Source organism: Malaclemys terrapin, chromosome 1 (assembly GCF_027887155.1).
Source record: "Malaclemys terrapin pileata isolate rMalTer1 chromosome 1, rMalTer1.hap1, whole genome shotgun sequence".
NCBI lineage: Eukaryota > Metazoa > Chordata > Testudines > Emydidae > Malaclemys > Malaclemys terrapin.
This window is the reverse complement of record NC_071505.1, coordinates 104,498,620-104,519,835: the sequence shown is the minus strand read 5'-3', so window position 1 is coordinate 104,519,835 and position 21,216 is coordinate 104,498,620. Positions and strand designations below refer to the sequence as shown.

General features: G+C 41.1%; 1 protein-coding gene across 1 annotated transcript in view; it reads right to left on the bottom strand.

Annotated features, from left to right (window-relative positions):
• The window catches only part of DGKI (diacylglycerol kinase iota), a 286,719-nt gene that overhangs the window by 177,774 nt on the left and 87,729 nt on the right, over positions 1-21,216 (bottom strand). Inside the window, exons 2-3 of the mRNA XM_054034123.1 lie at positions 10,865-10,973; positions 1,162-1,257 (exon numbers count right to left, since the gene is read on the bottom strand). Coding sequence (XP_053890098.1) covers positions 1,162-1,257; positions 10,865-10,973 — 205 coding nt within the window. The remainder of the gene's footprint in view (positions 1-1,161; positions 1,258-10,864; positions 10,974-21,216) is intronic.

The window sequence follows — 21,216 nt, the reverse complement described above, 5'->3', positions numbered from 1 at the left end:
TTAACTAGATTCTGCCCATCTACAGTTCACATACCCATACCAGAAAGCAGCACAAGTGCTACTTTGTGTTACACTACTAGATTCCCCACAACCCACAAAACCTTAAAATAGAAAAGAATTTCAGTCAAGAAAAGGCCAGGCAATTAAAAATTGTCAGTTCTCACATATGACTCCACATCTGTGGGCCTGTTGGCTGGAAAAGCCTTCAATCAACTAAGATTCCCACCAGCCAAAGGTGGACTAGGGTTTGTGGGGGCGGGGCCCTAGGCCAGAGCAAGTGGGGGTCCCTCCCCACCCCTTCCACCTGCAGTCCCCCTCTTCTCCCCCTGGTGCTCCTGCTGGGGAGCGGGGTCAGGGTACGGGGGCTTGCCCAGCACCATCCACCCAGCACTCATGCCAGGGAGTGGGGTCAGGGTAGGGGGGCTTGCCCCGCTCCGCCCGCATTGCACTCTTGCCAGGGGGAGAAGGGTTGGGGCATGGGGGCTCCCAGCTGGAGCATTGGGCAGAGCGGGGCAAACCCCTGTGCTCCAACCCAGCTCCCTGGCAGGAGCACCAGGTGGGTGGGCGGAGCAGGTTGGGGCATGGGGTCACCCATTTTTCCAGAGGCCCCGAATTGGCCAGGGCCCCTGGGCATGGGTCCCGTTGGCCCAGTGGCTAATCCACCACTGCCACCAGCATTTCCAAAATGGTCCTGATTCACCACAGTTACTGCAGTTTTATTCCAGGGTAACAGCACTGATTTCAGTGGAGATGTCCCCTCATCAAGCTGTAATAACACAGTAGTGAATTAGGCACAGTATACGTTTAAGGGTCTATACTGCTTGAAACAGGCAAAATTCTCTGGGGTCTTAAGCTCAGTTCTCATTCAGGCAAACTTCTACTGACATCACTGGGAGCTTGCCCAAATTAGGACTCAGTAAACACCTCAGATTTCATACTATTAGTAGAAATAGTACAATTTTGAGAGGTTTTTAAAATTTTGTTTAAATAAAGAATTTGACCAATAGTTTTGATTCTTTCTTTCTATCTATCTGCTATGGCAAGGCACCACCAGTCACACTAGGAAATGCAAATTCTCAAGCTTCTGAAGTAGTCTCTTAAACCAAAACTGGATTCATTGCCCTACAAACAGATATGGAAGTCTGAAACTCTTATACTCACTGCAAATTTGACTTGGCAACTGTCCTCCCCCAGGTAACACAGGTCCCCAGAGACATTGGTCTCCAGCCACAGATGCTCTCCATTCACTGCATTCTCCTGAGAAGAGATGATTGTTAAATTGGCTGAGGTGAGTACAGTATGTTAAAGAATTTGAATGCTAGCTTAAATTAAAAACAACGATGATTAACTCATCATCGCTTGTGATCTAAGCCACAAGTTTAGTGGTCTCATCCTAGAACCAGTCAGATACTTTTTCACAACACAAAACCATCACACTGTGTTTCATAATTGGCCATCCCTCTCACAAGAAGCCTGTTGTAGAATGATAGGGGTGCCGTTGGTCAGGACCGATGTTTATTGACAGAGCTGTTTGGAGGAACTTTGCCTAGCACCTGCCCACACTATGCCTAGGTTAAGCAGTACTATCAGTTCCTCACTTTCATCAGTATGAAATTTACCACTATATTTAAAATAAAAATTAACATAAAAGAAGTAAAAGACAATGTTATTGATTGTATTGATTGCAGACTAAAGAACCAGACCAGGAAGTGGAAACTACCATATCCAATGTAACTACAGGGGTATTTAGATAGGAGCTCTGAACAAATCATTTCTACCTGAGTACATACCACCACTCTCATGAAAAATGCCATTGGAATGTTAATGGCCAGAAGTAAGGACCTTGGGTTTACATCTAAAGAATGCCACCTCCTGCTGGTTAATGCTCTCAAAATCAAGCTGGTGTATTGGTGATCCAGCCATGATTCCCGGAGAAGTGAATCATAGAATTGTAGACATGTAGGGCTGGAAGGGACCTCAAGAGGTCATCTAATCCAGCCTCCTCTGCTGAGGCAGAACCGAATAAACCCTAAACCATCCCTGTTTGTCTAACCTGTTCTTAAAAACTTCCAGTGATGGGGATTCCACAACCTCCTTTGGAAGTCTGTTCCAGTATTTAACTATCCTTATAGTTAGCTTTTCCTAATATCTAACCTACATTTCCCTTGCTGCAGATGAAGACCATTATCTACCCTTAGTGGACACTGAGAGCAAGTGATCAACATCCTCTTTGTAACAGTCCTGAACATATTTGAAGACTTATCTGGTTCCTCCCCCGTCCCCACCACCACCTCAGTTTTCTTTTCTCAAGACCAACATACCCAGTTTTGAGAAAAGAAGACTGGTAGTCTTCATATCTGTTAAAGGCTGTTATAAAGAGGACTACAATCAACTGTTTTCCGTGAATGAATCACCCAGAACACTTACTGAGCTTTCCTGAGAAGCCCACATCTATTTATCAAGCCCAGCCCTCCTTACTTCATGAAATCGGACAAAATCTCAGCCTGAGCAAATCTGGCTACAGAAAGATTCCAGTTTCCATCCTAATGTGATACTACCTTAATAGCAAAAATAAAATGGTGTACATGCAATATTTGAGCAAAGTGAATAAGCAAGAAAGCACACAGATCCAAAGTCCTGATTTTTAATCAGGAACCAAAATTCCCTAAAAAGAAACAGAACAGATTAAAAGTCCCTCCATTCACGTCATGTTTCTCCATGACTTTCCATTCAAGGTTTCTAAAGATAAAGTGGCCTATTTTCATAACCCAGTTTAGACCAAATTAGATTTTGTTCTCGGTTGTTCCTGAATGGGTCATATATTCATAGGGCCTGGTTTTCTATCAGAAGTTTGAATAAAACAAATCTGTACTCTGTACTCTGCTACACTTTCTGGCTGTGTTACGCAGGTCAGACTAGATGATCACTGTGGCACCTTCTGGCCTTAATATCTATGGGCCAGAGTCTCTGTGACTCTGCACCTAGTCATTTACACCAGTACAAAAAATGGGCATAAAATTTTACCATTCCCATCTGGTGGCATTTACACCCATTTTGCACTCACTTTCCTCTGATGTAAATGACTCCAGGATAGAACTGGTCAAAACTTGGAATTTCCATTCTGAGGAAAATTCTGACATTTGAATAGTTCCTTCAGTCACAAATCAAAATGAAAAAAATGTCATGGTGGAAATACTGTATCACCTTATCAAAAGGCTTTGGCCTAAAAATGTTCAAGCACTTTGGCTTCATAGTTTCTACTTTTATATTTTACTACAATTTATGAAAGAGACTATTATACAATAGCATAAAAATGTTCCATCAGAAATATTCAACCAGTCTTACTCCACAAGGTGTGGAACAACAGAAAAATCAGACCCAAAGATTTTAAGACCAGATGGTACTGCTAACATCATCTAATCTGACATGCTGCATAACATGGGAGATAAAAGGTGGCAGAGTCCAAATTATTATATTTATATTTCTGATGCATAGATAGTTTTCTGCTGGAGACTGAGTTGGGTGGACTACTAATTAATACTTTGCCTGGTTAAGTTGTTTTGCACTTGCTGGTGGAATTGTTCATGTGCAGAGATTTACTTTGTATCAGGAAAATAATGGAATAAGGCAAGTACAAATCCCACCTACAATTTGGGAAAAGCCAGAAAATCCTCCTGTTTAATATTTTGAAGTATGAGAGAAAACAAAATACAAAAAAAATTAGGAGACAGTCTTTTTAGCACTATCATGAATGTAACTTGTAGCTGCTATGATTCCACTTGTAAATTGAGACAGATCTCCTCCCTGAAGCAGAAGCAGCTGCCATTATGTGTTCAGATCCAGGCTGCTGTAGAGGTGACACAAACACTGTGCTCTCTCAGATGGAGACTTTCCATTTATTTGTTCTTGTTTTGTTACTGACTTAATATAAAATAAAGTTCTTTTTGGTATAGGATTGCTCTTTGGGAATGGAAAAACGAAACACACACTGCCCCAATTTGAGGGGACATTAATATCCGCAGAATGGAATTTAGGGGCAATTGTAATTACTTGTGTTTCACCACAACTAGCTGTGCATATTTTTCAGCCTGTTAAATTTGGTTTCTCCTTTAAGAAGTGCCCCAGCCTAGTTCAAAGCCAACCTGATTTAGTGAAGCCCTTTGGCCCTCTCATATGTGTCAGCTCTGCAAGCTGCAGTCAGAGTACTTTGAAACACAATGCAAACTAAACTGGATAATTTAATTTAGAGTGGCAAGCAGCCATGGATATTCAGCCAATCAGATCACCCAGTTGGCTGAACATTCCAATTTCAAATGAGATATAGCATGACTTGTAGCAAAAAGAAAGGATCTTTCCATAATTCCTGTCATGGAGAGGGCTTTTCAAAATTATATATGAAAGGATTTTGAAGTAAACCATTTAAAGGAGGAAAAACTTTCAAACATGCCAGGCTAAGAATTCCAGTTTAATGCCATTTATTTGGGAATTTCCTTGTTTCTTTGTTTTTAATATTTAAAAATACATGAATACTAAACAAGGAGCCCAAAGAGATGTAACCATGTGATATTTCTAATAATTTGAAGATACGCAGTATCAACTTTATACCAGCAAAGAGTCCTGTGGCACCTTATAGACTAACAGACGTATTGGAGCATGAGCTTTCGTGGGTGAATACCCACTTCGTGGGATGCATGTAGTGGAAATTTCCAGAGGCAGGTATGAATATATCTAGCCTGACTCACTCTTGCTTGCATATTTTTGTTAAGGGCAGCTGTAGTCTGAGTGCCCCTGAAGACAATGGAAGGTAGAACCCATTTTGAAAGTGTCCAGTCCTTCATGGAATTCTCTGGGAAGAACATTACGTGTCACAGAATCATAGACATGCAGAGCTGGAAGGGACCTCAAGAGGTCATCAAATCCAGTGCCCTCATGCTGAGGCAGGACCCAGTAAACCTTGACCATCGCTAACAGGTATTTCTCCAACCTGTTCTTCAATCCTCCAATAATGGAGATTCCACAACCTCCCTTGGAAACCTATTCCAGATTTAAATACCCTTATACTTAGAAAGCTTTTCCTAATATCTAGCCTACATCTCCCTTGTTGCAGATTAAGCCAATTACTTCTTGCCCTTCCTTCAGAGGAAATGGAGAACAATTGATCACTGTGCTCTGTGTAACAGGGTTTAACATATTTGAAGACTCTTATCATGCTCCCCCCTCAGTCTTCTTTTCTCAAGATTAAACATGCCTCATTTTTTCAACCTTTCCACATAGGTCAGGTTTTCTAAAGCTTTTATTATTTTTGTTGTTCTCCTCTGGACTCTCATCGATTTATCCACATCTTTCCTAAAGTGTGGCGCCCACAATTGGACACAGTACTCTAGCTGAGGCTTCACCTGTGCCAAGTACAGCAGGACAATAACCTCCTGTGTGTTACATATGACACTCCTGTTAATACACCCCAGCATAATATTAGCCTTTTTCACAACTGTATCATATTGTTGACTTATACTCAGTTTGTTATCCACTATAACCAGAGATCCCTTTCAGCAGTACTCCCATCTAGCCAGTTACTCCCTATTTTGTATTCGTGCATTTGATTTTTCCTTTCTAATTGTAGTATTTTACACGTGCCTTGATTGAATTTCATCTTGTTGATTTCGACCAATTGTCCAATTTGTCAAGGTCATTTTGAATTCTAATCCTTTCCTCCAAAGTACTTGCAACCGCTCCCAATTTGGTGTCATCCGCAAATGTTATAAGCCCACTCTCCACTCTATTATCTAAATCTTTAATGAAAATATTGACTTGTACTAGACCCAGGACTGACCCCTGGGGGATCCCACTAGACACACGCTCCCAGCTTGACAGCAAACCATTGATAACTATTAGTATGGTCTTTCAACCAGTTATGCACCCACCTTATAGTAATTTCATCTAGACCAGATTTCACTAGTTTGCTTATGAGAATGTCATGTGGGATGGTGTCAAAAGCCTTACTACAATCAAGGTATAGCACATCAACTGCTTCCCCCCACCCCGAGCCACTAGGCCAGTAACACTGTCCAAGAAGGAAATTAGGTTGGTTTGGCATGATTTGTTCTTGACAACTCCATGCCGGCTATTCCTTATAACTATATTATCGTCTTTGTGCTTACAAACTGATTATTTAATAATTTTTTCCAGTATTTTTCCAGGTATCAAAGTTAGTCTAATTGGTATATAATTCCCTGGGTCCTCTTTGTTCTCCTTTTTAAAAATAGGTACTATGTTTACCTTTCTCCAGTGTTCTGGGACCTCACCCATCCTTCACAAATTCTTGAAGATAATTGCTAATGATTCCAAGATTGCTTCAGCTAGTTCCTTAAGTACCCTAGAATGAATTTCATCAGGCCCTGCTGACTTGAATACATCTAACTTATCTAAATATCTTTAGCCTGTACTTTCCCTATTTTGACTGAAGCAAAATAGGCATTAAACACTTCAGCCTTCTTGATTTCATCAGTCATTGGCTCTCCTTCCCTGCTAAGTAGAGGATCTTCACTTTCCTTCATCTTTCTCTTGCACCTAATGTATTTACAGAACCTCCTCTTATTGCCTTTTATGTCCCTTGCTAGATTTGACTCATTTTGTGTCTTAGCCTTTCTGGTTTTGTCCCTTCATGCTTGTGTTATTCTTTTGTACTCCTCCTTAGCAATTCATCTATGTGTCCATTTTTTGTAGGATACCTTTTTGATTTTCAGGTCATTAAACAGCTCCTAATGGAGCCACATTGGCCTCTTACTATTCTTCCTATTGGGAAGAGTAGCCTCCTCAACTGAGGCTTTTATATTGTCTCCTTGAGAAATGCTAGCTCTCCTGAACTCCTTTATCCCTTAGATTTTCTTCCCCTGGGACTCTACCTACCAGATCTCTGAGTTTATTAACATCTGCTTTTTTTTAAGTCCTTGGTCCTTATTCTGCTGCTCTCATTCCTTCTTTTCCTTAGAATCATCAAATCTATCATTTCATGATCACTTTCACCCAAATAGTGACCCCCTTCTAGTTTGCAACCAATTCTGCCTTGTTGATCAGAATCAAGTCTAAAATGTTGAAAGAGAAACAGCAAAAAATAATTGCTCATCCTAAAAAATGTCTTCAAATACAGGCTATACACAATTCCAGTGATTTTTAACTATATGGGAAGACTGGATTCACTACTACTTCCTGAGGTGAGAGCTAAAGAAGCGGCTAGCTAAACCACACTACACTTTTCAAAAGAGGTAGTGGCATAGCCACATGCAAGGATTCCCCCTATTAGTGAGCCTCTGATGATGTATGTCTCTTCCTACCTGCATACTTGGTTCCCAACTACAAGACTTAGTTTTGCAGAAATATTAACAGGAAGAGACATCATTCAGTGTACAAATTAACGGAGTAAATGAAATGATGATTTACAAGGGAGACCATAGACATGGAAAAGAAAAGCATTCATCTGGATTCATGTTGTTGTGACAAGTCAATACAAGTGGGATTAGAGTTGATACACTACATTTTATGTGTATATATAAATGTAGAATATCAATATATACAAATACACACACATACTTCAATCCATTGTTCTTTAAGGTAAGGGGCCAATAGCTCTGGCTAGAACCACATACCAAAAAGAGGCAGAGTATGATGAAAGCATACAGATTCACATGTATAGGTGTAAATACATCCAATGGGCAATATGGGCACCCTTATGAAAAAGTCCTATATAACTGAATGGGAAGAATAACCTTTTTATACTTTTTTAAACATCTAAAACTCTCACTGAAATTTTATAGTCTTACCAAACAATCCTATATGGGCGGTTAAAAACAGAAGCCTATGAAATGATACCATCTTCTATTATATTACATTGGTTTTTAGAATAATTTCAATAGAAACCTATTTCTATAGAATCCTACATGTTTCATTCCTATTAACTTCCACAAGACTGTATAACATGGCTATAGAGTTATAATAGTTTCCCTCTAAAGAACACTCAACATACTCCATAGGTCTATGTAAATTGTCCATTCACAGAATGTACACACCGGGGTCCAATCCTAAATTTTGCTACTTCAAAGGATACAAAAGTGGGCCCTATATATCCATAAGTCCTTCCAACTGCCCCTTTAAAGGATGTTTATCATACAATCAAAGGCCAAACAAGTGTTCCTTCAAAGAACATACATCATAGATCCATACACTGAATATTATTATTATTTATTGTATTACCATAGTGCCTAGGAGCCCTACTCATGGAGTAGGACCCATGGAGTAGGACAAAAATACAGTCACTGCCCCCAAAGAATTTATAATCTAAGTATAGACAAGAGACAACAGATGGATAAACAAACAGACAGGGGAGTACAAAGAAACAACGTTGGCCAACATGATAGCCAGTCATATCAGCACATCACCAGCCGAACTGTTGTCAATTTTTTTGTAGGCATCATAGAAAAGGGAAGCTTTAAGGAAGGTGTTGAAGGAGCATACTGAATTCATTTTGTGGATGTTTACAGAGAACTCCTCCCAAGCGTGTGGGGCAGCATGGGAGAATGCACAGAGGTGCTCATTTGAAAATCTAATAAGTGGACAATGGAGGCTGGTATCATCTGCTGATCGGAAGCAGGAGTCACATACAACCTAGAGCAGTGGTTCTCAAACTTTAGTAACCCAAGGACCCCCATTTTGATTTCAATTTTTTGCATACCCTCAAGCCCCCGCTCAGCCCCATGCCCCACCCCCACTCTACCCCTTCCCCTCCTCTTCCCCACCTCTTTTCGCCCCCTCCTCTGAACACGCCCCATCTCCGCTCCTCCCCCTCCCTCCCAGCGCCTCCTGCATGCCGGGAAACAGCTGTTCCATGGTGTGCAGGAGGCACTGGGAGAGAGGATGAGGAGTTGATCAGTGGGGCCAGTGGCCCCGACACGATTCTGCCCCCTCCCCTGAGCGCGTCCCATCCCCGCTCCTCTCCCTCCCTCCCAACGTCTCCTGCATGCCGCTGAACAGCTGTTGAGGGAGGGAGAGAGGGGGAGGAGTTGATCCGCGGGGAAGGTGGACCCCCTTGAGTACGCTCGTGGGCCCCCAAGGGGCCACAGACCCCAGTTTGAGAAACGCTGCCCTACTGGAAGAATACACACTACACATCTTTAGGGAAGGGCTTACTCCATATTGCCCTATGGCTATAAAAGCAGCTTCTCAGGGGGTATACAGGTTACAGCAGTGCTGCAAAAAGAGATCACTACGTTAGAGAGAAGCCAAAGGGTAGCAAGTTATTAAAAGTTTAGAAAATGTGACTAACGAAAGTGAGATTAAGCTATGAATTTATACATCTGTGGGAAAGAAAAGAAAATCTCAGGAGCAATACCTCGCTCTTATATAGCACTGGTCATCGGCAGATCTCAAAGGTCAGCATTATTATGTACAAATGGGGAAATTGAGGCACACAGAGGAGAAGCAAATTGCCTAAAGTCACCCAATAGGCCACTGGCAAAGCTAAGGATAGAACTCGAGTTTCTTGAGACCTAAAGTCAAGTGCTCTATCCATCAGGCCACCCTGCCTTCCATATGTGACACTGACAAATAACTAGCAAGGAGATAACAAAAAATGAAGGGTGTGATCAGGGAATTATTTTCAGCCATCATTGTGGAGGCATTAAGGAAGGAAACATTTATGCTACAAATTTAGGCTGCACTTTTTGGGCATGATGTCAGTAGGACACTGGAATAACCTGCCACACAAGGTCAATGAATCACCTACACTAGAAGTTCTAAAGGAACGTCAAGACAGAACCAACAGGGATGCTGTAGGAATCTATTAATATTATCTTGCAGTGTTATAGAGAAATAGATTAAATATCAACATGTCCTTTCCAACCCTAATACAAATTAATCCAAATACTCTGTCAAAGAATTTACTGTACATATCGTATCCCTTGGGCTGTATGAGTTCCCCATGGCAGATGGGCAGCGCACTTCTATATAGGTTATATAAGAAACCACTTGGGAGGGTATACATTGTAGAGTGCCATTTTTGAAAAGGGCAAGTAGTTGTATTAGGCTATGATTTAGCAAGGTATTTAATTGAGTTTTTGCCTAACTTGAAGCACATGAGTAGTGCCACTGACTTCAATGGGAAACTCTCGTGCTTAAAGACAGACGTGTTTAAATATCTTGCTGAATCAGAGACCAAGTTTCCTCTGGAGCAGGATTTAGGTTTTGTAAGGCCAATCCCTTTGGGATCCACACAGGATCTCTGAAACTGAGAGGATTGAACTTTTTTAACACTCTTCTCTGCACTCTATTATACATTCATAGATCTTAAGGTTAGATGGGACCCTTACAGTCATCTAGTCTGACCTCCCGTATTACACAGGCTAGAAAAAAAAATTCAGCTAGTGATACCTGCTTCAAGCCAAACAACAGTAGCTGAAGCAGAGCATATCACTTAGAAAGACATCCAGTCTTTAAATAAAGATTGTCTTGGCCTAAATCACAAAACAACTTCAAAAGGAAATAAAATCTCTCTAACACACCTATACTTGTCACCTTAGGGCTTGATCCTGCAAGATGCTGAGCACTCAAGCATGTAATTTTGCTGTACTGGTGCTAAACTTTCAACATATCCAGTCCCATTGACTCTGCTGGGACTTTTCATGTGCTTAAGTGCTTTGCTGGATAGATGTCAGAGTTCTCTGCCCCTTACAGGATCAAGCTCAGAGTGATCAGAGCGAACATCCAACCCTGTTACATGCACCTTTACCTAGCCATGTAAAAAATGAAGGTTAGAGGGAACATGGGCAGGAGATGTTATTTAGATAAATTGCCATGATTAAAAATAAACACCTACACTCCATTCTAGTGTTGTTCTTGGCTCCTTCCCTGGCCCATTGGAGATTGCGATGCTGAGGGAGTGCACAGGAGCCAGATGCTGGAGGCCTGATCTGGAGATTGCTTTCCTGCAAGATGAGAAGAAAAAACAAAAACAAAACAACAGCACTCTTTTTTTTGTCTAGAAAATCAGCAGAGGCAGCACAGCTGTAAATTTCAGTTTGGTGGAAACAGGGCTAGGAGGTTATATTATGCTGTAAAGAGCCAGGGGAGCAGGTAAGTGGGCAAAGGAAAGTCAGAAAGGGAGGGAGAAGAATGCAAAAGCAGCTTAGTAGAGAAATAAAGCAAGTTTGATAACTGAAAAGTGCTGTTTAAGACAGATCAGTTACCCTTCCATACCCAAGCATAAAGGGCAAAATCCATTGGGCCAAATGTAGCCCTGCACTCATTGAAATGGAGTTCCTATTCTTTACATCAGGGCTGTTGGGCTCATTGTATATGCAACGCAAATGAAGATTTGAGTTGCTTTTATTGAAAGGGGGAAGGAAGGCCTTGAAAAAGGAAGAAAACACCCTGTTTGCTTTACTCAGATAGCTTGCCATCTGAAAAAGAAACTCCCACTTAAACAACAGAAAACCTAACACAGAAAACTGAGGTAATCCTTGGGAGCAGGAAAGGTTCAGATGTTGCCCCTTTTTTGGTGAGCTCCACCAGGGATATACTCCAATTTCTTTCCCCGTTCACTTCACTCCCATCTCTTTGGGGCCCATGTGACTGAAATTCTCTTAGGAGGGATAGCATTCCCTGCAAAGGCCACAAATGTTATTCAAAGCATCAGCCAAAGGCACTCCCAGCCCCCCAGGGCTGAGTGCTCTTCCGCCATACACTCCCCAGCCCCTGCCAGCGCAGCAAGTAAGGTCAGCCCTGAACTTTAATCCCTCAAGTGGAAGCACATGCTATCATAATACCAGGCTGCTCCAGGACTTAGGCTTCTTAAAGCTATAGGGCTGCAAACATCAAGACAGCATGGCCTGATTGGTGACAACCGAAAAAATCTTACAAGTTCTTTCTTCAGCAGTCAGTGCTGTGGGGGTGGTAGTGTGTTGAGGGGAATTCCTTTCTTTTCGCAAGCCTAACACATACCTTTCTCCCTCCCTCCCTGGAAATGAAATGACAATCTGTTTTTGCAAAGCGCTTTTCTGCAATAACACTCCCATCATACTATAGCTATTTATAGGCTTGCCTAAGCATACAAATATCCCAAGGCAACTTACAATAAAGGTCAACAGAGCCAATGATGGCAATCCAGCTCAGCCATACGCTAAATGAATCTCTTTACTCCCTGTAAACATAGAATGCACTGTATGTCGATAAAAGAGGAGCTCAGAGCCCGCAACGCTTTCAGTGCATGTCCTGGAAATCAGGTAGGGTGAGAGGAAAATTACAAATCTTCCCCTCCTCCCACATCCTCAGACTGGTACCCTATTCAGTTGGTAGTATCTCGTTTAATGAACACACAGTACATTTATAGCTTCCAGTCCCCATCCCTCATGCCATTGCATATCACCAATATGTTGGCATACAAGGAAATTTTAAAAATGTTTTACCTAGACTAAATCCCCTTTAAATATGGGCGGGATCCTGAGGGAAGAAGCTCTCAACAGCTGGCAGAAGCATTGTGAGAGAATGATTTAGTAGCTAGCTAGGCACCTGTGCAGTACACATTACCATGGTGTGGTCAGTAGACCATAATCTGGTCTTTATGAGGATCAAAGGAAGTCTGGAGACTGAGGACCTTTAAAGAGGTAATTTCACACTACAGCAAACTTTACAATGTAAAATACAGTACTATGAATATTTATACATAAAGTAGTTTCCGGTATGTGGCCAGTCTCTCTCGATATTCCTTTTGGTACCATTTTGGTTATTAGTGCTTGGCAGAGAACCATTGCCCAGTATCTTCTGCTTGATCTTGCCACAAACCCAGTCCTGTATTTATGGCATCACAATCTCTTGGTGGAAATGAATTTCTGCATTGTATCAATAAGGGTAATAACAATCACAATTTAGTGGCTGCTTGAACTTGAAGTCACAATGATTGGAGTAAGTTTCTACGTTATACAAAAAAGGTGTGGAGAGGAGGATCTGAATCAAAAGTAAAAGTATTTACAATTAATTAGTTCATGAAAATGGCAAATTTTGCAAGCAATATTATCCACAGAATATTATTTGCTGAACTATAGAGTTATTGAATAATAAATGCAAATTATTTGCATCTGCTGAATTTAAACATGTCTAAATTTGCAACATATATTACTAGTCACATTATTTGACCAGCTCTAGAAATAAGGCCTCCAGTGGCCATGAATTCAACAGAGACATAAAAAGTAAATATGCCTAATTAATGGCTACAGACTTCCCAATGTCAGGCTTTGGATACAATTTAAAGCCAGGATTACATTTGTGCAAACCTTTTGCAACAAAACCTGAGATTCGGCCCATGCTCCCTGAAAGGTTAGCTGAGGTTGGTGAGACTTTGGGGTGAAACTTGGCTGAGTTTTATGCCTCCCTCCCCATACCTACCAATGATGGATTTACGAGTTTGGCTGGAAAACATGCAAAACACAGTCACTATGATGATGTTTTTCATCTTTGTTGGAACACAAAACCTTAAAATAATCCCATGTGTTGTAAACCCATGTAAACCATAACAGCCCATCAATCCCAACTCAAGCTAAAAATACTATGTGTAGTACAAACTCTTGTCAGAACACTGCTTTGGGAGGTAAGAGATATGAAGTGCCAGAACACACTGAGCTGAGTTGGAGGAGGTCTATGTTGCAAAGACATACCAAAGAGAGAAAAACAAAGGCCACATCAGAGAGAAAATAATTTCATGTTCTGATTTAAATGAAAAAGAGGTTAATGGCAGCCATCCTGGAAAGAAAGAATCTGGAAGAAAATGCAAAGTGGATAAAGTAATGGATTCTATAACCAGGTGAATGGACTCAGATTGTTCTAAGTAGTTCATTAGAGCAACTGTGACTTTTCATGCAGAAAGGTCACATGAATTACTTTCCGTTACTTTTTGCAGCTAAGTGTCCTGAGCATGTGTAGCAGCAAAAGGCTCACCATGCAGCCTTCACCCATGAAGCAAAAGTAATCACATTATGAGAAAGTAATAGGAAAATATATCTGCGTTTAGCTATAAATGTCCTTTCTTCAAAGTAATAAGGTCCATAGATCCATACAATGGGTATGTCAGCTGGCTTACAGCTTGGTGGCAGAACCAGACCGGCCAGTCACTGGCAGAAGAGGCATGCTCCACCTCCATAAAGTTCTGATCTGTGGACCTTAACTCAATGAAAAATGAGCAATATTTTGCTGATTACATTTTAGATCTAATAATTTGTATTAGAGTGCATCAATGCACTTATAACAAAATCTATGGCATCAGGGCCAGTGTAACCACTAGGCAAACTAGGCAGCTGCCTGGGGCGCCAAAAAGCGGTGCCCCCAAATTTTTTTACACAACAGTGGAGTCACATCTTATGCAGGGGTTAGGTTCTAAGTCAGCGTGTAAGAGGAAAATCACTTATAGTGAAAATTACCAAAGTACAGTACACACAGTATATGCTAGAACAGGAGTCCTCAACAGCGGCACGCGTGCCAAAGGTGGGACGCGAGCCAATTTTTTTTTTAATGGCAGGCTGCGGGTCCCGGCCGCTGCTGAGCCCGCTGCCAGTCTGGGGTTCCATCCTCCAGCTCCTGCCAGCCGGGGTCCCGGCCGCTGGCCCGCACAGCCCACTGCCGGCCCCACTCAGCCCACTGCCAGCTGAGTGAACGGAACCCCAGACCGACAGCGGGCTCAGCGGCGGCCGGGACCCGCAGCCTGCTATAAAAAAAAAAAAAAAAATCGGCTCACGTGCCACATTTGGCACGTGTGCCATAGGTTGAGGACCCCTGTTCTAGTGTATGCAGAGTATACTGTGTGTACTATACTTTATGGTAATTTGACAGGTTTCAGAGTAGCAGCCGTGTTAGTCTGTATCCGCAAAAAGAAGAACAGGAGTACTTGTGGCACCTTAGAGACTAACAAATTTATTAGAGCATAAGCTTTCGTGGACTACAGCCCACTTCTTCGGATGCATAACGAAGAAGTGGGCTGTAGTCCACGAAAGCTTATGCTCTAATAAATTTGTTAGTCTCTAAGGTGCCACAAGTACTCCTGTTCTTCTTTTTATGGTAATTTTCACTATACGCGATTTTCCTCTTACACGCTGACCTTAGAACCTAACCCCCACATAAGATGTGACTCCACTGTATTCATTTTTGAAAGTTTATAATAAGCGATGCTCCAGGGAGAGCGGGGGGGGGCGCAAGGTGGAAGTTTCGCCTAGGGCGCAAAATATCCTTGTACCAGCCCTGTATGGCATATACCATGTAGAAAGTAGTCTGATACTAATTCCACAGTTCATATCATTAAGGAAATACTGGAGCAGTCCAGCTAACCAATCTTAGAAACTCAAAGAATTCTGACATTCAGGTTTAATTACTGCATATTTTAAACAGCATTATGTAGTCAGGCGAGACTCAAAAGGATACATATTTGATTAGGGGGAATTTGAATTTATATCCCAGGTCTTGGCTTTGCTGAACTTCTTCCCTCCACCCTGGGCAAATAAAAATCCTCAAACAAACTGTTTAGAGTGCAGTGATATGCCTAAATCCCCAAGAACCTCAAAAAGGCAATTAATCGATGTTATTCTTCTCATGAAAGTATTCCCTTGGTGTTAAAAACACCTATCTGGAAAAGAAAGGATACTTTAGTATTTAACAGACCATCATTATTTTGTTTTGTCACTTGTGTTTAGTGTGCAATCTAGCTGCAAAAGTGTACAAGTTTTTATTACAGGTAAAATATATCCTTTTGGAAGTAGGGGCACCTTCTGAGTTTAATGCTCAGAAACTGGGGGGAAAATGCAGCGCTAACACAATAACAGTGCTCTACAGCCAAAATGCTTCTGAAATAAATGTAGTCAAACTTTACTAATTCTGGGTCACTGAGAACGAAAATGATGCTTAAAATTGTTGATTGGCTCTAGTTTTCAAGATATGCTATTGGGTCAGTATATACGACCCTTGACTTGGGAATGGCGGAGGATAAGTGAGTTATTACGGGAAGGGATCTCAATTTAAACCAGAAATTACTAAAATACATCTTTGACTGGATCTATGAATAAATCTATGACTGGATTTGTATAGTACTTGCTTTTTAGGCAAAACAATGAATGATGCAATCTGAAGCTGGTATTGCATCATACATGATATGAATTGCATCATGTTATTCCTAGAAGTCATGGATGATGCAATCATAACGAAGCTTACATCACTCTGCTGAACAAATTGCCCTATATCAGCTCTAGAAATCATACAGTGTCGTGCTCTCTTATTTGTCAGTGTTTGATTTTGCAAAGGGACACGTTTCTGTTTAGCCAAAGTGAGCAGAGATGCCTCGTACTTGTGTGAACAGTGCAGATAACTTCTGCTATGTTTATGGTGAAGTGACTTTTGCATCACAAAAGCACAGTATAACCACTATGGTTAAGAAAGCCTATCACCTTTATTTTGGCTGCAACATTGGAGATCAGGACAAGAGGTGGGCCCCACACATATGCTGCAATACTTGTGCAACAAATCTTCGCCAGTGGTTGAACAGGAAAAGGAAATCTATGCCTTTTGTAGTGCCAATGATTTGGAGAGAGCCAACAGATCATACCAGCAATTGTTACTTCTGCATGGTGCCTCCAGTTGGGAAAGGTATGTCAAAGAAGAAAAAGTGGACTGTACATTATCCAAACATTCCATCAGCTATACGCCCAGTACCCCACGGAGAAGGACTGCCGGTTCCTGATGCACCAGAATCATTCTCACTTGAGTCAGACGAGGAAGAGGAAGAGGATGAAACTTCTGGTCCTGAACCATCAATGTCACAGACCCACATTTTCTCCCATCCTCCTCCTCTGAACCACACCTCATAACACAAGGTGAACTGAATGACCTTGTCAGGGTTTTGGAACTACCCAAGAGTAAGGCAGAGCTGTTGGGCTCCAGACTATAGCAGTGGAATCTCCTGGCAGGTGATGTTAGGGTTTCCATGTTCTGTGACCGTCAAAAGGATCTTGTCCCATTCTTCTTAATGGAAGGTGATCTTGTAGCCTGCAACAACATCGATGGTGTGATGGCAGCCCTCAACATCGTTCACGATCCAGATGAGTGGAGACTGTTCATTGATTCATCGAAGACGAGTCTTAAAGCTGTTTTACTGCGTAATGGCAATGTTTTGCCATCAATTCCAGTTGGTCATGCAGTCCATATGAAGGAAACCTATGACAACATGAAACAACTTTTGAGGTGCATAAACTATGACCAACATCAGTGGCAGCTTTGTGGCGATTTGAAGGTTGTTGCGCTCTTGCTTGGTCTGCAGACTGGATACACAAAGTACTGCTGTTTTCTCTGCGAATGGGATAGTCGTGCAAGAGATTCCCACTACATAAAGAAAGATTGGCCACTCCGACAGTCATTGGAGCCTGGGAGGAAAAGTGTTCAGCATCCACCACTTGTTGAATCAAGGAAGATTTTGTTACCACCCTTACACATCAAGCTGGGTCTGATGAAGAACTTTGTCAAGGCCATTGACAAAACACAAGCAGCTTTCAAATACCTCCATGGAAAATTGCCAAGGTTAGGTGAAGCTAAGATAAAGGAAGGTGTCTTTGTTGGTCCTCATTCTTCGAGATGATGCATTTGACCATGCACTGCGAGGCAAGGAAAAGATGGCATGGAAAGCCTTCCAGTTAGTGGCAATAAATTTTCTCTGAAACAACAAGGCAGACAACTACAGGTTGTTTGTGGAAAACCTCCTCAAGGCATACAAAAGCCTTGGTTGCAACATGTCACTAAAGATACATTTTTTGCACTCTCATCTAGATTTTTTTCCACCGAACTGCGGAGCAGTGAGCGACGAGCACGGCGAGCGATTTCACCAGGACATTGCAACAATGGAGAAACGCTATCAGGGCAAATGGAGCCCATCAATGCTTGCCGACTATTGCTGGACAGTGACAAGAGATGCTCCGTTTAATGAATACAAGAGACAAGCCAAGAAGCGCCGAGTAGACACTGAATAGGACTAAACTATGTACATCATAGCTTTTTGCCTTTTGTTTCATAATAAATTTTATTTATATAACCCTTTTGCTGATTTTAAAAGTGTTACATAAACAGGACAGGTGAAATATTATCATGTAAAGCAACCATAAACACATGAAAAGACCTAGGTTTACAATTTATGATTAAAACTCTACTATCTACACAATATACATAGACATAAAATGTAAAAACTGAAATATCTTAGAAACAGTAGCCAATCAGTTGTTTTAATTGTCATATCTGAATTCAGCACATCAAAATACATAATAAATAGCACACTTTATCTCTGAAGCAGATGACTTCTCAAAAATTATAGACCAGTGTAATCCTCAAAACACATAAGTCCACACATTGTCATCACCACCCTGCAAGTCCAGGGTGGATCCTGTTTCTGTGGATGTGTATGGTGTATACCCACACAAGTTGGTGCTCATGAAAATCATGGACAATTAGCTCTGGCTAACCTCTAGCATGGTTTAAGCTTTCGGCACTCAGCTCTGTCAACATGATGTGCACCACCCCCACTCTCTTCTGATCTAACCTTGAACTCCACAAGTGTATTACTCTCATTCTCAGTATCCCTATTACAACCCCGTCTCTCTCCTGAGTGTCTGAGGAGACACTGCTAATCCAGCTGTTCATGTCCACTAAAGATTAACCAGGAGACAGACAAATTTCCACTTATCTAATTTAGGATTTGAAGTAGGAAATCCAAAGGGGAAAGGTTACTACAGTACTTGAGTAACTGCATTCTACAAACAGCCTCCAAAATCTCTGTTCTATTGTTTGGCAGGTACTAATCCTATGAAAAACCAGATACCACTATCTCTGTGAATGAATCAATTTTGTAAAAGCAATACCCAGGTATACCTTGACTGGAAATGTGAGGCAATGTGATAGGAATGCTAAAGACATATGCACAGTTCGACCAAACATCCAGTTTCCACAGCCCTTATCACAAAATACTCAATATTGCACTCATGAACTGGGAAGGATAGAAAATGCAAAGAGCGTTTAACACACTATGTTTTGTTATGACAGGCAACAACTCTCTGTATAAAATGCAGAAGCCACTTTCCTTCTTGCTGCACATGAATTGATGCCTTTGAAAGGATCTGTGTCTATCTGAAGGAAGGGGTTTTGGAGTCATTACTCTCCATGATCAAGAAAATAAGCTTCAGACCACTTTTACCAGCACTTACATACCAGGATGATAAGTGTTTTAGAAAGAACAAACAGAACAAGTGGTTGCCTGCTGCTGGGTTGTCAGAAGGATGCCTATTTCCTCCTCGTCATTGGATTATGATCATGCGTGACATCTGATTCTGGTTGGACAATGAAAGGGTCAGACAAGTCCTTTGCTGATGATGTCCCCACAGTCCTACAATAATACTCAGAGCTTCAGCTGGCTCCATAACAGCATGGATCAATTCTATAGTTTCAGATCTAGTCACAGATATCTCGAGCATATTCTTGACTTCGTCTTCATGTTGTTTTGTATTCAAGAGATCCAGGAGTCTGGGTCTCTTTCAGTCACTCTGAAGCAGTTGATTAAAATCCCAGAACAGGCATTTCTAAAAAGTTTCAAATTTTCTAGTCTTTACCCCTTAGAGAGTGAATTATGGATAGAACCCTGCAAATCTGCTGATATCCGCTTTATATCTGCAGACGCAGATATCCGCAAACATGGTCTGCAGATCACAGATCAGATGAGGATACAATTTTGTATCTGCCCAGGGTGCTAATTATGGATTCAACTGGATCCAGAGCTGTGCTGAACTTCTTGGTCCCTCAGGCTCTCTCATTTATCAAGCAATCATCTTCCTAAATAGTGAAGGTGCCTGCCTTCTTTTATCTAACAACCCTGGTGCTGGAGCACTGAAACTGGTTTTCCGGAAAATTTCTCTTGGCACCTCCATCATGCTTCTCCATCTCAGTCTGGAAACTGAAAACAGTTACTGTTGGGAGGGGAAATTTCCTGAAAAGCCATTTTAAAAAAGCCCATGTTGGCAAGAGAATATCTAAGAGTCAGACATTTAATCAAAAACTTAAATCATAAGGAATGGTTGAGAGAAACCAAATCTCAGGAATTCAGAAATCACTAGAATTCTGATCTCTGTTGGCTAGAAAGGAGGATTGTAAGTATCACTGAATAGTATTTCACCAAAACCTCCCTCCCCTCCCCCCCTCCAGTTTTTTGTTTCATTTTGTTACATTTTGGGGGTATTTTTACCTTTTTTTTTTAAGCAAATCTACCTAATTTCAAAACAAAATGTCATTTTGAAATAGAAAGTCAAAACATTTCATTTTAAAAATGTCAAAATGAACCAGTTAGACTTTTCCTATTTGGACATAACTATTAGCCAAATTCAATACGGATTTGTGAAAAATTTAATTAAACCAAAAATACATTTTTCAGCAAACTATTTGGAAAAAAAAATTACCCGGCTCCATGTCTGGAACTCTTCCCACATCAGGTGCAGATGGAAAATAGATTGAAGCAAATTGTGGATGAAGATGAGTGTCATATAATTACACTATTTATTTTTTCTCTCATATGCTGAACAGCAGATATTTATTAAAATTTGGCAGGGAAAATGGTTTTCTTTTCTTGCAAAAGAGATTCATGTTCTCCTGATGTTGCTCAGACTACTAGAGGAAAACAGGGAAGGTTTGGTTTTTCAAGAGAAATTTCTGGCATTCATTTGGAGATATCTGTGCTCTATTCTTTGCAGGTATTTCTTGGTGGTATAATATAGTCTTCCTCTGAATTTTAGGACAAAAAAAAAAAAGACAAAATTATTTGCACTCAGTTATGAGTGACTGGATCTCTACAGTTCCTTCTTTTCTCTTTTTTTCGGTCTGTTGAACTTGAAAAATTATGCCCATGCAACTGCTAACTCCAAAAAATGTCTTAACTCCAGGAGAAATAGGGGAGGACACAGGTGAGTGTTAGTTAGCACCAAAAATTGCATGTTGGCAAAATATAAATTCATGTTCTTTTTTGTTCCTGAATAAGAATGAGTGCTTAGCTTGTGTTCTAAATTTACTTCTGATGGTCAACATGACATTTATTACATTTCTGATTAGTCATCCAAAAATCGGAGTGCTCCCCTACCCCACCCTACCATATTGCCCGTAGGAAGTACTTTTCAT